The following is a 14,221-nucleotide window of genomic DNA, read 5'->3' as shown; positions in this document are numbered from 1 at the left end:
TTTCCTCCCACAGTCCATAGATGTGCAGGTTAGGTGGATTGGCCATGCTAAATTTCCCCTTAGTGTCCAAAAAGGTTAGGTGGGGTTACTGGGTTATGGGGAAAGGGTGGAGGCGTGGACTTACGTACGGTGCTCTTTCCAAGGGCCGAATGGCCTCCTTCTGCACTGTAAATTCAATGATTATTTGAATGTTAGGCAAGCTATTTGTACAGACATTACCGAGGCGCCATCTTTGTCGACTCTGTGATTCTATGATTAGTACTTGGAACTATGACGTGGCTATTACAGAAACAGCAGGAATGGCAGCTAACATTGGAGGATATAGATGCTTCAGGAGAGATAGAGGGGGATGTAAAAGAGGTGGGGGAGTAGAATTACTGGTTAAGGAAAATATAGCCGTACTGTGGGAGGACACCTAGGAGGGCTTGTACAATGATACAATCTGGGTACAGCTCAGGAACAGGAAGGGAGCAATCACAATGTTGGGGGTTTATTACAGGCTCCCGTAACTGTCAGCGAGAGATAGAGAGATTTTGGATAGGTACAAAAGTAATAGGGTTGTTGTGGTAGGGGATTTAAACTTCCCCGATATTGACTGGGACTAACTTAGATCTAGGGGCTTGAATGGGGCAGAGTTTGTAAGATGTATCCAAGAAGGCTCCTTGATGCAATATGAAGATAGTCCAACTAGAGAAGGAGCAGTACTGGACCTGGTATTGGGGAGTCAGCCTGGACAGCTGGTTGAGGTATATTACTTTTTGAGCTTTGGGTAAGGAAATCTGCCATCCTTACCTGGTCTGGCCTACATGTGACTCCAGATCCACAGCGATGTGGTTGACTTGTAACTGTTTTCTGAAATGGCTGAGCAAACCATTCAGTTGTATCAAACTACTACAAAGCCTGAAAGGAATAAAGCCGGACAGAACACTGGTATTTACCTGGGAAAAAGCGGCAAACCCTGCCCAGTCAACCCAGCAAAGTCCTTCTCACTATCCAATTGTTCCACAGACTATTCAAGCAGCATTCTGACAGTTATACTCACAGAATCATGCCTTACAGATAATGTCCCTGATACGACCCTCACCACCCCTGGGTATGTTCTGTTCCGCCTACAGGACTGACCCAGTAGAGTTGGTGGCACAGTGGTATACAGTTGTGAGGAAGCGGCTCTGGGAGTCTTCAACATTGACAGTGGACCCCATAAAGTCTCATGGCACCAGGTCCAACATGGGTAAGGAAGTCTCTTGCTGCATACCACATATCAACCCCCCCCCCCCACCCCCTCAGCTGATGAATCAACATTCCTCCATGTTGAACACCACTTGGAGGAAGCACTGAGGGTGGCGAGGGCGCAGAATGTACTGTGGGTGGGGATTTTAATGTCCATCCTCAAGAGCTGCTCTGTAGCGACAATACAGACTAAGCTGGGTCTGCGGCAGGTGGTAAAGGAACCAACAGGAGGGAAAAATCTACTTGACTTCATCCTCACCAATCTGCCTGCTGCAGATGCATCTGTCTTTGACAGTATCGGTAGGAGTGACCATCGCACATTCCTTGTGGAGACGAAGTAGCCTCTTCACAATGAGAATATTCTCCATCATTATGCATGCCACTACCACCATGCCACTTTAAACAGATCTAGCAACTTAAGACTGCATCCATGTGGGCCATCAGCAGCAGCAGAATTGTACTCGACCATAATCTGCAACCTCAAGGCTTATCTCCACTCCACTAAATATGAGGTGCCAACCTAGTGAAGCTACAACACAGGACTACTTGTGTGCCAAACAGCATAAGCAGCAAATAATAGACAGAGCTCAGCAATTTCATAACCAACACATCAGATCTAAGCTCTGCAGTCCTGCCACATCCAGTCTGAATGGTGGTGGACAATTGAACAACTCACTGAAGGAGGAGGCTCCACAAATACCCCCATTCTCAATGATGGAGGAACCCAGAACATCAGTGTAAAAGATAAGGCTGAAGCATTCGCAAGCATCATCAGCCAGAGATGTCGAGCGGATGATCCATCTCGGTCTTCTCCGGAGCTCCGCAGCATCACAAATGGCAGTCCAGCAAATATGATTTGCTCCACATGATATCAAGAAAAGGCTGAAGGCTATCGGCCCTAGCAATATTCTGGCAATAGTACTGAAGACCTGTGCTCCACGACTTGCCACACCCCTAGCCAAGCTATTCTGGTACAGTTACAACACTAGCATCTACCTGGAAAAGTGGAAAATTGTCCCAGTATGTCCTGACCACAAAAAGCAGTACAGATTAAACCTTGCTGATTGCCACCCTTGTCATCAGTTTAGTGATGTAAGTGGTCACCAATTGTGTTATCCAGAGGCACTTACACAATAATAACCTGATCACAAATGTTCAGCTGGGTTCAGCCAGAGTAACTCAACTCCTGAGCTCATTGCAGCATTGGTTCAAACATGGACTCAAAAGCTGAACTCAAGAGTGAGGTGAGAGTGACTGTCCTTGAAATCAAGACAGTATTTGGCTACGCATGGCATCACGGAACCCTAGCAAAACTGGAATCAATGGGAATCAGGAGGGAAACTCTCCACTGGCACAGAGGAAGTAGTTTGTGGTGGTTGGAGATCATTCATCTCAATTCCAGAACGTTACTGCAGGAGTTCCTTAAGACAGTGACCTGGACTCAAGCCTCAGATCTTCTTTCCATCATAAGGTCAGATATGAAGATGTTCACTGATGACTGCACAAAATGTTCAGCACTATTCGCAACTGCTGAGATACTGAAGCAGTTCTTGTCTAAATGCAGCCAGATGTGGACAATATCCAAATTTGGGCTGTCAAATGACAAATAACATTTGTGCCACACAAGTGCCAGGAAATGACCATCTGCAAAATGAGAGGATCTAACCACTGTCCCTTGACATCTAATCGCTGAATCCCCCACAATCAACATACTGGGGTTACTATTGACCAGAAACTGAACTGGACTAGCCATATAAATACTGCGACTACAAGACCAGATCAGAGGCTAGGAATCATGTGGCAAGTAACTCAACTCTTGACTCGCCAAAGCCTGTTCACAAAGCACATGTCAGCATTGTGATGGAATACTCTCCATTTGCTTTGATGACTGCAGCTCTAAAAACACTCAAGAAGCTTGTCATTATGCAGGAAAATCCCGCCAACCCCATCCACACATATTTTGCCAATCGACCTTAGCGACCAACGATTGCCAACCTTAGCGACCAAAGACGACCAACCTTACCGATCAACGACGGCTGACCTGGGCGAACAACGCCGGCCAACCTTAGCGACCCATGCTGGCCAACTGTAGCGACCCACGCTGGCCAACTATAGCGACCCACGCCAGCCAACTATAGCAACCCATGCCGGCTGACCTTCAGTTACCCACACCGGCTGTCGTTTGCGACACACGCCATGTTCACTTACCTTTAATACGAAGAGAGCCTGCTTGGAATCATAGAATCATAGAATTTACAGTGCAGAAGGAGGCCATTCGGCCTATTGATCTGCACCAGCCCTTGAAAAGAGCAATCTACTTAAGCCCACATCTCCACCCTATCCCCGTAACCCAGTAACCCCACCTAACCTTTTTTTTCTTTTGGACACTAAGGGCAATTTAGCATGGCCAATCCATCTAACCTAACCTACACATGTTTGGACTGTGGGAGGAAACCGGAGCACCAGAGGAAATCCAAGCAGACACGGCGGACAGAACTATGGCATGGGTCGCTCATTTTTGAGCTGCTCGAAGGAGGTCATTCATCTTCTTTTGGTATTGTTCACCAAAGAAAAATGAAACGTTTGAACGTTTTATGTTTCGTAAGCGTACCCAAAAAGCAAGCAAATCTGTTGATCCGTAGATCAGTACGCTCAATCTGCAACCTTTTGGTGCCAATTGGGAAGAAGACGCCAGTGCCATAAGCACTGTGACGCAGTCACAAAAGAAATGTGGTCACAGTACGGCGGCCATTTTGAGTGGCCGACCCGATCCGCATTTTGTGTCAGAAATGTGGCAATCGACATTTGCCATAGCAATGTCCCACAAAGGTCTGTTACAAGTGTGGCAGAAAGAATCACTTTGTTAGGTGATGTCCCTCACGTCCAACAGTTGACCAACAGAACCAGTTAGTGTAGATGGGATATGCATCGATGGGATATGCATGCGTGGACATGATTTCGACAGAGGACACGAATAGTCCGACCAGCTAAAATGGCAAATTTTTCTTCACCTTTTGTAGCTATAGTGATGCGGATGCGAAGACCAGAGAAGATAGATGGTCAATTCCCTTGATGGTTAATGGAACGATAACCAAATGCAAGCTCGACATGGGAGCGAGGGCCATCTGATCACTTTGTCAGCGTGGAAATGGCTGAAAATCAAACTGAAAATGATTCAAAGATCAGTGCTACTAAAGGCCTATAATGGTGTTCAGATCACAATGATAGGAGCATGTGAACTCGCAGTCACTGTCAAGGACAGGATGTGTATGATCACATTTTCCATAGTGGAGCCAGAGTGCTAATCGATCATAGGAGTGGAAACGTGTGAAGAGCTTGGGCTCGTCAAGCGGGTGTACCCTGCAGAAAGCATGGCACCTTGTCAACATGTATCCGTGGAATCCGCCAGAAAGGGCTTGATGGAAATATTTCAAGGCTTTGGCACTCTGCCTTTTATGTACCGCATCCAATTGAAGGAGAATGCAAAGCCAGTCATTCATGCTCCGACATGTCTACCTGCATTCAAGTGAAAAAGATCCATGCCCACCTTTGCCACGGACTTGTGACGATTTCACCCATGTACATCGGCTCTTTGCGTTGCTTACAGTGGAACTTCTGACATTTGTTGACCATGCCTACAATGTCTTGGGTGATGCCTGGCCAATAAATTGTGGCCCCCCCACCCAGCTGCTATTGCCTTGTGAACTAAAGGAAGCAGTCTGACATCTTCTATCAACTGAACAGCAGCAGAACCAGAGCTCTGACCAGTTTAAATTGCCTGACCCTCATCTACATTGCTGCTATTAGATTGTCAGAACTTCTATGCCAGTGCCCACTGCAAGACTAATTCACCTCTCTGTGCTTTTTACATTGTGGAAGTCAGCACTACTATAAAAGTGGATTATTCAGTATCAGTTTGAGCTTGCGAAATTTTCCCAAGCAATACACCTTTAGATCTTGCATTATAGACTCTGGACTCCTGTAAAACAATAATTGTTATTTTATGTGTTCTTTGTCATGTACCTCTTTTCTTCCCCTGTGTGAATGTACTGGGGGTTAGGTAGTGATTAACACCCCCCCCCCCTCCTCCCCCCAGCGTTTTGAGAGTGAGTAAAATAAATTAACCCTCTGCTTTTCCCGTATCTCGAGATTCCCATGGGGTTATTAAAGAGGATTAAAGAGGGTGGAAAATATGCCACCACTTGCAAAGGGGAAAATAACATTTGCAGTAAGTAGTGAAGGGAGAAATCAGGGTTGTTTAAAATTGAACTCCCTCCTGTCCACAACATAACATGATGCTCAGAACCACAGATATAGCTGGGGCTGAGTATCCCAGTCGATTTCCTCTGAAGCCCTCACCAATACGCCAATAAGGCCCAAACCTTAATCAGGCTGAATAGAGTCCCAAAATGAGCAGAGATAATTTCACCCCGATCTCCGCATTCCCTCCTTACTTCCCACACAACCACCCCCCACCCCCAAAGCTGCTGTTTCTGCCGCTTCAGTGTTAAAAGTGTTATGAAAACTCCAAAGTATATCAATGCCCACACCTCCACCCTATAACCGTAACCTAATAACCCCACCTGACCTACAACTGTTTTATAGATTTTGGTTGCAATGAGCAGAAGGGCCTGTCTTTCAGGTGGTAGGCCCTCAACAGAGGCCCTCAGCACTTTTAATCAAAAACAAGCTTTATTCTACGAATTCTGTTAACATTTCTACAAACACACACAGTGAGCACATGGATTCATGTTGCATTACATTCACCCCCCCTCCCACCATCTGGCCTGGGCTTGCGAAATCCTACCAACTGTCCTGGCTTGAGACAATCCACACCTCTTTAACCTGGGATTACCCCCTATCTCCAGTTGCTCTGTCTGGACCCGTGGACTTAATTACCTGCAAAGACTTGCATTCAAAGTATTGTATTGCATCTTTGACTCTGTCTATATATATGTTTCTGGAACCCACCTCTTCATTCACCTGAGGAAGGAGCAGTGCTCCGAAAGCTAGTGATTCTAAACAAACCTGTTGGACTTTAACCAGGTGTTGTAAAACTACTTACTATTTCTTTTCAAGTTATCAAGTAATCAGGAAACAGCTTTTAAAATGCAGATAAAGAGACAGGACAAGACTTCTGTGTCTGGTACGGCAGCCAAATGTGAAGACGAAAGCAAAAACTCAGAGCCACAAACAAGCCCCAAACCAAAGCGAAAGTAAAACCCAGAGCCACAGCCCAGCTCCACCCACACAATAACATTACTGAGGCCGTGTGATAAGACAAAACATTTCTTAAAGGGACACTCGCATGGGAAAAGAGGTTTGTCAAACATTGAGTTCCGTTATTACCGTCATCACAGAGAATCCCAGATCTTCCATAGGGACAAAGGCAGACAGGATCTCCGCTGGCTTTTGGCACGCAGGTGGCACCATGTCCACATGGGTTCCCCTCACATCCTGCGAATTGGCAGAGTTTTCCACTGTATAGCCTGGGGCATTCACAGAACCAGCTCTCTGTATCACTAAAAGGCGAAAAGTAGTCATGAATAAAACGGAAAAAGCATCAGGGTCTTAAAACGTAGGCACTTGTTAAGAATATTAAGAGAATATGTAAAGAGAAAAAACAGGGCAAAATATTGACGTATGGCCTGCCAGCTGGTGGAGACCGTGCGCTCCCTCTTTTTGGGAAGGCCCGACGAACCACAGTGACTGGATTCCGAGGATCGTGGAGCAACCCAGACCTGAGGTAAGTAGAGTGGGGTTGGGGGGGGGGGGGGGGGGGGGGGGGGGGGCTGGAGGCGTGTCACAGTGTGGGATGGTGGGGAGAGGGGTGTGGGGGGATTGGCAGAAAGTGTAGAATGGGGAGTGGATCCCGATGTCCATTCCCTCAAATCAGGCATTGAGTGCCTTGTTCAAATTCTTTCCCTCTGATTCTGTGTTCATCACCTGACTTTAACACTGGCTCCGATCTTTCGGTGGTCAAGTATATCATGGCATGTCCTGTCCCTGCCTGCAGAAAATACCTTTGATGTTGTAACCTGCGAAAGTGCGAGTTGATAACAGCGCAACAGGGTATCTGGAATAGTTTTGAACCATGAGGCCAACAGTCTATCTCCTTAACCAATGAGGTTTAAGGATTTGGAAGGAGAGGAAGCGCTCAGAGAAAATCAGATGAATGAAACATGAAAATCGCTTATTGTCACGAGTAGGCTTCAAATGAAGTTACTGTGAAAAGCCCCTAGTCGCCACATACCGGCGCCTGTACGTGGAGGCTGGTACGGGAATTGAACCGTGCTGCTGGCCTGCTTGGTCTGCTTTCAAAGCCAGCGATTTAGCCCAGTGAGCTAAACCAGCTCCAGGGTTTTGAGGGAGTCAAATCAGGGGCAGAAAGAGAAATAAAGAGAGGGAAAGAAAGAGAGGGAAAGAAAGATTGTATTCAGAGAGAGAGAGACCAAAGGAGACAGAAAGGGAAAGGATGAAAAGTTAAACTTAACATTTTAGATTTTGCAACCCCAAACAAATTATTAAATGTCACTAAATATCATTGATTAATTTTACTTTGGAAATATTGACCAGCATATTTTTAATTTTTCTGTTGAGGGTGCATTATGCTTGCTCTGGGTGTTGGCGACCTACGAACATACAAAGCTATTTGGAAATGTTTTTTATTGAGTTTTCATATTTTATATCCAACAAATTACAAATTATTAGAAAAAAACACACAAAAACTAACATGTATATTTACAGGTAAGCATCTTCATAATAATAACTGTGGCCGCACCTTTTAACCGGCATACATATTTTACATTCCCCAATATGGCCGAGGCACATGTTTATAGGCATTTATTAACAATTTGGTTTTGGGCCTTAGCTTGCCATCAGACTGTCGCTTGTGGCTTTGTCCTTCCTTTTTTTTTGGAATAATTTTTATTCAAGTTTTCAACAACAAATTTTATCACAACAGAGAAAAACAGTAACCCCTCCCCTCCAATACAAAAACAATAAACTAACAAGAAAAAGAAATAAGCGTAAAACCATGCGAACAAACCCCCATAACGAACCCGTAGCCCTCCCCCCCCCCCCCCCCCCCCCCCGGCTACCTTCCCCCGATTCCCGTCCATTTTCCCCTGATTCTTGGCCACCCGACTATTCTTCCTCTTGTTATACAAAGCTATTTGGCCCCTGGAGTCTGCCCTGCCGTTCAATAGGATTATTGGTGATCCGACATTCCTCACCTCCAGTTTCCTGCCCTTTCCCCATAACCTTTGATTCCCTTACTGATCAAGAATCTATCTACCTCAGCCTTAAATATAAATAAGGTTGGCATGGTGGCACAGTGGTTAGGGTTAGTGCGAGGGTCCTGGGACCCAGGTTCAATTCCTGCTTGGGTGACTTCACCCAGGACTTTTGTCTTTTCACATGGGAGTCGAGATCACAGAACAGCTTGCGTCAGAGTGCATGAGTAGAGTGGATGAGGACGCAGAACAGTTGAAAAGGACCCCTTTGGTTCTCCAACACAGCAGCCTGGCTACTAATATAATTTAAAGGTCTCTTGAATCTCTCATAGTTTTTTTGTAGATGGGGATGCTGACCTCAGAAGAGATGCATGTGTGTTTTGCCCACAGGCCTTCCAAACCCATGAAATGGCTCAATGAGAATAACGTGGGGATGAGAAGGCAGAGGCAAAATATCTCTCCAGCAACAAAATACACAGTTCAGCTTTCATGACATGATTCACACCTCCACTGGGAGATCAAACTTGGCTCCAGAGCTACACAGGAGACTTTCGAAGGGTGCCGGAGGACGTAGCCCAACAGACACGGTTTAAGAAAGCTTTTACAGGTGGGAGGAAGGGAAGACAGAATGTTTGGGAAGAAAGGTTAGAGGATACCAGGATGTTGCCTGGTATTACCAGGATGTTGCCTGGTATTTACCAGGATGTTGCCTGGTATTATACCAGGATGTTGCCTGGTATGGAGGGAAAATCTTATGAGGAAAGGCTGATGGACTTGAGGTTGTTTTCGTTAGAGAGAAGAAGGTTAAGAGGTGACTTAATAGAGGCATACAAAATGATCAGAGGGTTAGATAGGGTGGACAGCGAGAGCCTTCTCCCGCGGATGGAGGTGGCTAGCACGAGGGGACATAGCCTTAAATTGAGGGGTAATAGATATAGGACAGAGGTCAGAGGTGGGTTTTTTTACGCAAAGAGTGGTGAGGCCGTGGAATGCCCTACCTGCAACAGTAGTGAACTCGCCAACATTGAGGGCATTTAAAAGTTTATTGGATAAGCATATGGATGATAATGGCATAGTGTAGGTTAGATGGCCTTTAGTTTTTTTTTCCATGTCGGTGCAACATCGAGGGCCGAAGGGCCTGTACTGCGCTGTATCGTTCTATGTTCTATGTTGTTTGAAAGATTGAGGCCAGCATGGCTAAAAACCATCTCGCTATAAATGGAGTGGAGTGAGGGGATAAGCATTCTGCAGGCAGCCAGAGTTAAAAATGAGAAAAGTTGGGAGTCAGTGCAATGCTCGTCAAGACAGTAGAGGTAGGGTTGGGTTGTGGTTAAGGATGGATTTGTACGTAAAGTCAAATACTTTAGGATAGGTTTGTTGGGACAAGCTGTCAGTGAGGCAGAAATTATGATCATAACGCAGTATGTGCAGTGCAAGAGGTGGACTTCAGAGTTTTGGATGATAACAGCTTCTCAATCATAACAGTGATAACGTAGCAGTGTTACCTATGAACCTGAAGCTTGTTGTTTTAAGTCTCACTCCAGAGGATTGAGCATGAAAAACTAGGTTTTAAGGCAGCACGGTAGCATTGTGGATAGCACAATTGCTTCACAGCTCCAGGGTTCCAGGTTCGATTCTGGCTTGGGTCTGTCTGTGCGGAGTCTGCACATCCTCCCCGTGCGTGTGTGGGTTTCCTCCGGGTCAAAAGATGCGCAGGTTAGGTGGATTGGCCATGATAAATTGCCCTTAGTGTCCAAAATTGCCCTTAGCGTTGGGTGGGGTTACTGGGTTATGGGATAGGGTGGAGGTGTTGACCACTTTCCAAGAGCCGGTGCAGACTCGATGGGCCGAATGGCCTCCTTCTGCACTGTAAATTCTATGATAATCTATGATTAATCTAGGACAAAGTTTCGGCACAACATCGTGGGCCGAAGTGCCTCTTCTGTGCTGTATTTTTTTATGTTCATGCTGTTGGCACAGTGCAATTGGAGCACTGCATGGTCATTGATGCCGTCCTCAATTTTCTGGCCTACCCTCCATAGTGTGCTTCCTGGGGCAAAGGTAACTCACCATTGGCCGCTCGTAGGAAGTCAATGGCATTTTGTATGGCTTGGGGTGAGTAGGGAGATTGGGCGGGAGTCGCCTTCGGCACACTGGAAAATCCCACCTGTTCTCTTTCCATATGATGCTGTTGCCCGCTCTGTTCTCTCAGATAGCTATAAAAGGTTCCAATACTTTATTTTAAAGACAGGTTGGTGGGCTGCCCCAGTGCCCCAGCCAATTCTGAAACAGATTGCTTGGCCATTATCAGATTGCTACTGGTGGGATTTTGCTGCAAGCAAATTGGTGAGTGTAGTTCCTATATTACAACAAAAAAGTACTCTTGGCTGTAAATCACTTTGTGATGTACTGAGATAGTGAGTGGAGTTACATAAATGCAAGTCTTTCTTTTCCTTGTTGAAGGGTGGAGGTCAGGGTAGTTCGACATCTGAAAATTAAATATTACATAGCTTTCCTTTAACCTCACTCTCTGAAAATCGCAGAACCTGACAACATTTGGTCATGCGGTCCATTGGGCTGCACAATAATTATGGTAATGAGATAGTGATCATGATGATCACTAGTGATAGTGATCCAAAGAGGTGCAGGTTAGGTGGATTGGGCATGATAAATTGCCCTTAGTAACCAAAAAGGTTAGGGGGGGGTTATTGGGTTACGGGGATAGGGTGGAAGTGAGGGCTTAAGTGGGTCGGTGCAGACTTGATTGGCCGAATGGCCTCCTTCTATCTTCTATGTAACAGTGACATCAGTAGTCATGTGATAGAGGCTGTGGGTGAGATCTTTGTGTCCAGTCAACGGCGCATACCTTGCTGCTGGCCAACAGCATGAGGAGGCCAGAAAATCTTGTCCACTATTAGAAAGAGTCTGCACAGAAGGAAGAAGTTCTTACCCAATGGCTTAGCATGTATAGAGTGTAATTAAATTAGTTTTGAAGAAATTTGCCTGACTCGGTCGATAGTCGCTCATGAAACTTGCCCAGTATAGATCAGGACACAAGATAAACCACAAAAACAATCTAGCTCATTGAAACAGCTATTTAATTAGTCCCATGCTCTTCCCCATTGCCCTGCAATGTTATTCCTTTTTAAGCACATCTCCAATTCCCTTTTGAAATTTTTATTGGATCAACTTCCGCCATCCTTTCAGGCAATGCATTCAAGATTGTAGCAACCCGCTGGTAAAAATGTTTCTCCGTTTTTTTCCCCATCTGGTTCCCTTGCCAATTATCTTCAATCTGTGTTCTCTGGTTATTGACCCTCCTACCAGTGGAAACAGTTTCTCCTCATTTACTGTTATCATATTAAATGCAAAAGGCATCGCCTGAAAACACTGACTCCATAATTAACTCAAACTCTCTCTTGCGTTGTGGAGAACAGGCAAGCTTTCGACTTAATTTCAAGCAGGAAATCCAAATTGATTTAATGTTTTACCAGTCCAGCAATACTCAGAACAATGCTGCTTAATTAACTGGCTGATTGCAGGATGTAATTGTCAAAGAATTTAAAATGATTATTAATCATAGATTCCACCAGTGGTAGGGGATGTACTGATTAGAAGAGAACTGTTGCAACAGTAAATTCAATATTGCAGTTTATTTATTATCTCACCAATTAATACATCTTCACAGGAAAAGAAAATCCCTAATTGAACAAACACCTTTATTCCAAAAACGGGACTGTGATGAGAATGTGGCAGTCATTACCATGAAGAATAGTTGAAGTGAATAACAGAGATGCATTTAAAGGGAAGAGGGAGAAAGAAATATGGTTAGATGAAGTAAGGTGGGAGGAGGCTGGTGTGGACATAAAACACCAGCATTATGAGTAAATTCCAATTAATAGTGCACACATTTGACGGCACTGAAAGTAGTTGAGGTCAAAACATTGAGTGTGTTCAAGAACCAGTTAGATATAGCACTTGGGGAGAAGACAATCGAAGGATATGGAAGGGAAATTGGGATTAGGCTATTGAGTTGGAGGATCAACCATGGTCAGAATGAATGGTGGAGGAGGGTCAAAGGGCCAAATGGCCTTCTCTTTCTCCTGTTTTCTATGTTTCCATCACACCAACTCAGAGAACTGGCTGAAGGCTTCAATTAAAAACTGACCTCCAAGCCCTTTTCAAATTTGCCGATACGTCAATAAGTTCGGAAAAGTGATAACATTGAAAGTGTAGTGGGATGTGAATTTGCAATTTAAGGTGCAGGTATGCCTAACGTGCCTTCATCCACAGTGATGCTAATGTAAACAAACACTGGCAAGTCGGAGGAAGGATAAAGCTTGACACACAAGATTTATTTTCAAAGGCATTGCTTCATTTCCGCCACTTTAGCCCCGAGATTCTGCTGGAATTCCATCGTAACTCCAGCAGGAGATTAATAGAATTCCCAAAGAAACAGATAAAGCCCTTGCAATTTCAGGGCCTCTGTTTGCTTTATTTTCCTGCCCAGAACATGGGCGCTGCTCTTTCTGTGACTTCAATCAGTTGTACATTTGTCTTTTGGAGCAGCATTTTCCTGCCTGGGATGGCTTGCCATGAGGTGGAAAGCCAGGAGGGGAGCTAAATTGGGATGGTTCCCTTTTGCAGTCCCACTGCCAGGGAGATTTTCCCAGTGGTGGGACTAGATCCGAATCAGTTGCACACCGAACAGAGGTGGGCAGCCAATTTAAATAATGAAAAAAAAAACATTAAGGGTGTTTTCCCAGGACTGCCTGTATATTGTCCCAGCAGAATGGACGTTGTCCCATAAGGGTGGCTGCCAGCTTCATAAAGTTTTCCTGGGAGGTTAGCAGTAGGGGGCCTATTGGAGCTGTGGGCTCAATGCCCCAAAAAGAGGGGGCTGTGGGCAGTGAAGTTGCATCTCCACATCCCACTACCCTGGCAGCAGGGTAGCATGGTGGTTAGCATAAATGCTTCACAGCTCCAGGGTCCCAGGTTCGATTCCCGGCTGGGTCACTGTCTGTGTGGAGTCTGCACGTCCTCCCCCTGTGTGCGTGGGTTTCCTCCGGGTGCTCCGGTTTCCTCCCACAGTCCAAAGATGTGCGGGTTAGGTGGATTGGCCATGCTAAATTGCCCGTAGTGTCCTAATAAAAGTAAGGTTAAGGGGGGGTTGTTGGGTTACGGGTATAGGGTGGATACGTGGGTTTGAGTAGGGTGATCATGGCTCGGCACAACATTGAGGGCCGAAGGGCCTGTTCTGTGCTGTACTGTTCTATGTTCTATGTAAAAGACCTTCTAGCCCTTATCTGTCCAAGGGTGCCTCGATTTTGAGTCTTTCGATTCTGGAGAGAGGGCTGCCAGCCCTCTGATTGGGTCAGAAGCATCGACAATCCTGTATCCCATTCCTAATGGGGCAATGGACCCAAAGGTGGGCAGCATCGCTGAGCCAGTCCCACTGCTGGTGACTTTGGGTTTGGGATCCCTTGATGGCAGAGTACTGAAGCCCATAGGAAAATTTAACCCTCAGAGACACAAGGTCAAAAGATTGAGACTTGAGAACCGACTCCAGGCTGACACTTTGCAGCAATGCTGATGAACAAATGAACAGATAATCTATTTTTTGTGAGGGATAAGTATTGGCAAGATATCTAAGGAGAATTCCTCTACATTATATTCAAAATAATGTTTGATGATTGTCGACATCCACCTGAGTGAGCAGAGCTTCAGTTGAATGATTCATTCCACAGACGGCATCT

General features: G+C 45.5%; 1 protein-coding gene across 18 annotated transcripts in view; it reads right to left on the bottom strand.

Moving 5' to 3' along the window:
- The window catches only part of eys (eyes shut homolog), a 3,376,609-nt gene that overhangs the window by 81,263 nt on the left and 3,281,125 nt on the right, over nt 1-14,221 (bottom strand). For 17 of the 18 annotated variants that reach the window (XM_038800705.1, XM_038800706.1, XM_038800712.1 and 14 more), the window contains one exon: nt 6,580-6,752. The exons of the other annotated variant lie outside the window; for it this stretch is intronic. In XM_038800705.1, coding sequence (XP_038656633.1) covers nt 6,580-6,752 — 173 coding nt within the window. The remainder of the gene's footprint in view (nt 1-6,579; nt 6,753-14,221) is intronic. 18 annotated transcript variants of the gene reach the window in all.

This window comes from Scyliorhinus canicula, chromosome 6 (genome assembly GCF_902713615.1).
Source record: "Scyliorhinus canicula chromosome 6, sScyCan1.1, whole genome shotgun sequence".
NCBI lineage: Eukaryota > Metazoa > Chordata > Chondrichthyes > Carcharhiniformes > Scyliorhinidae > Scyliorhinus > Scyliorhinus canicula.
This window is presented reverse-complemented; position numbering and strand designations above follow the sequence as displayed.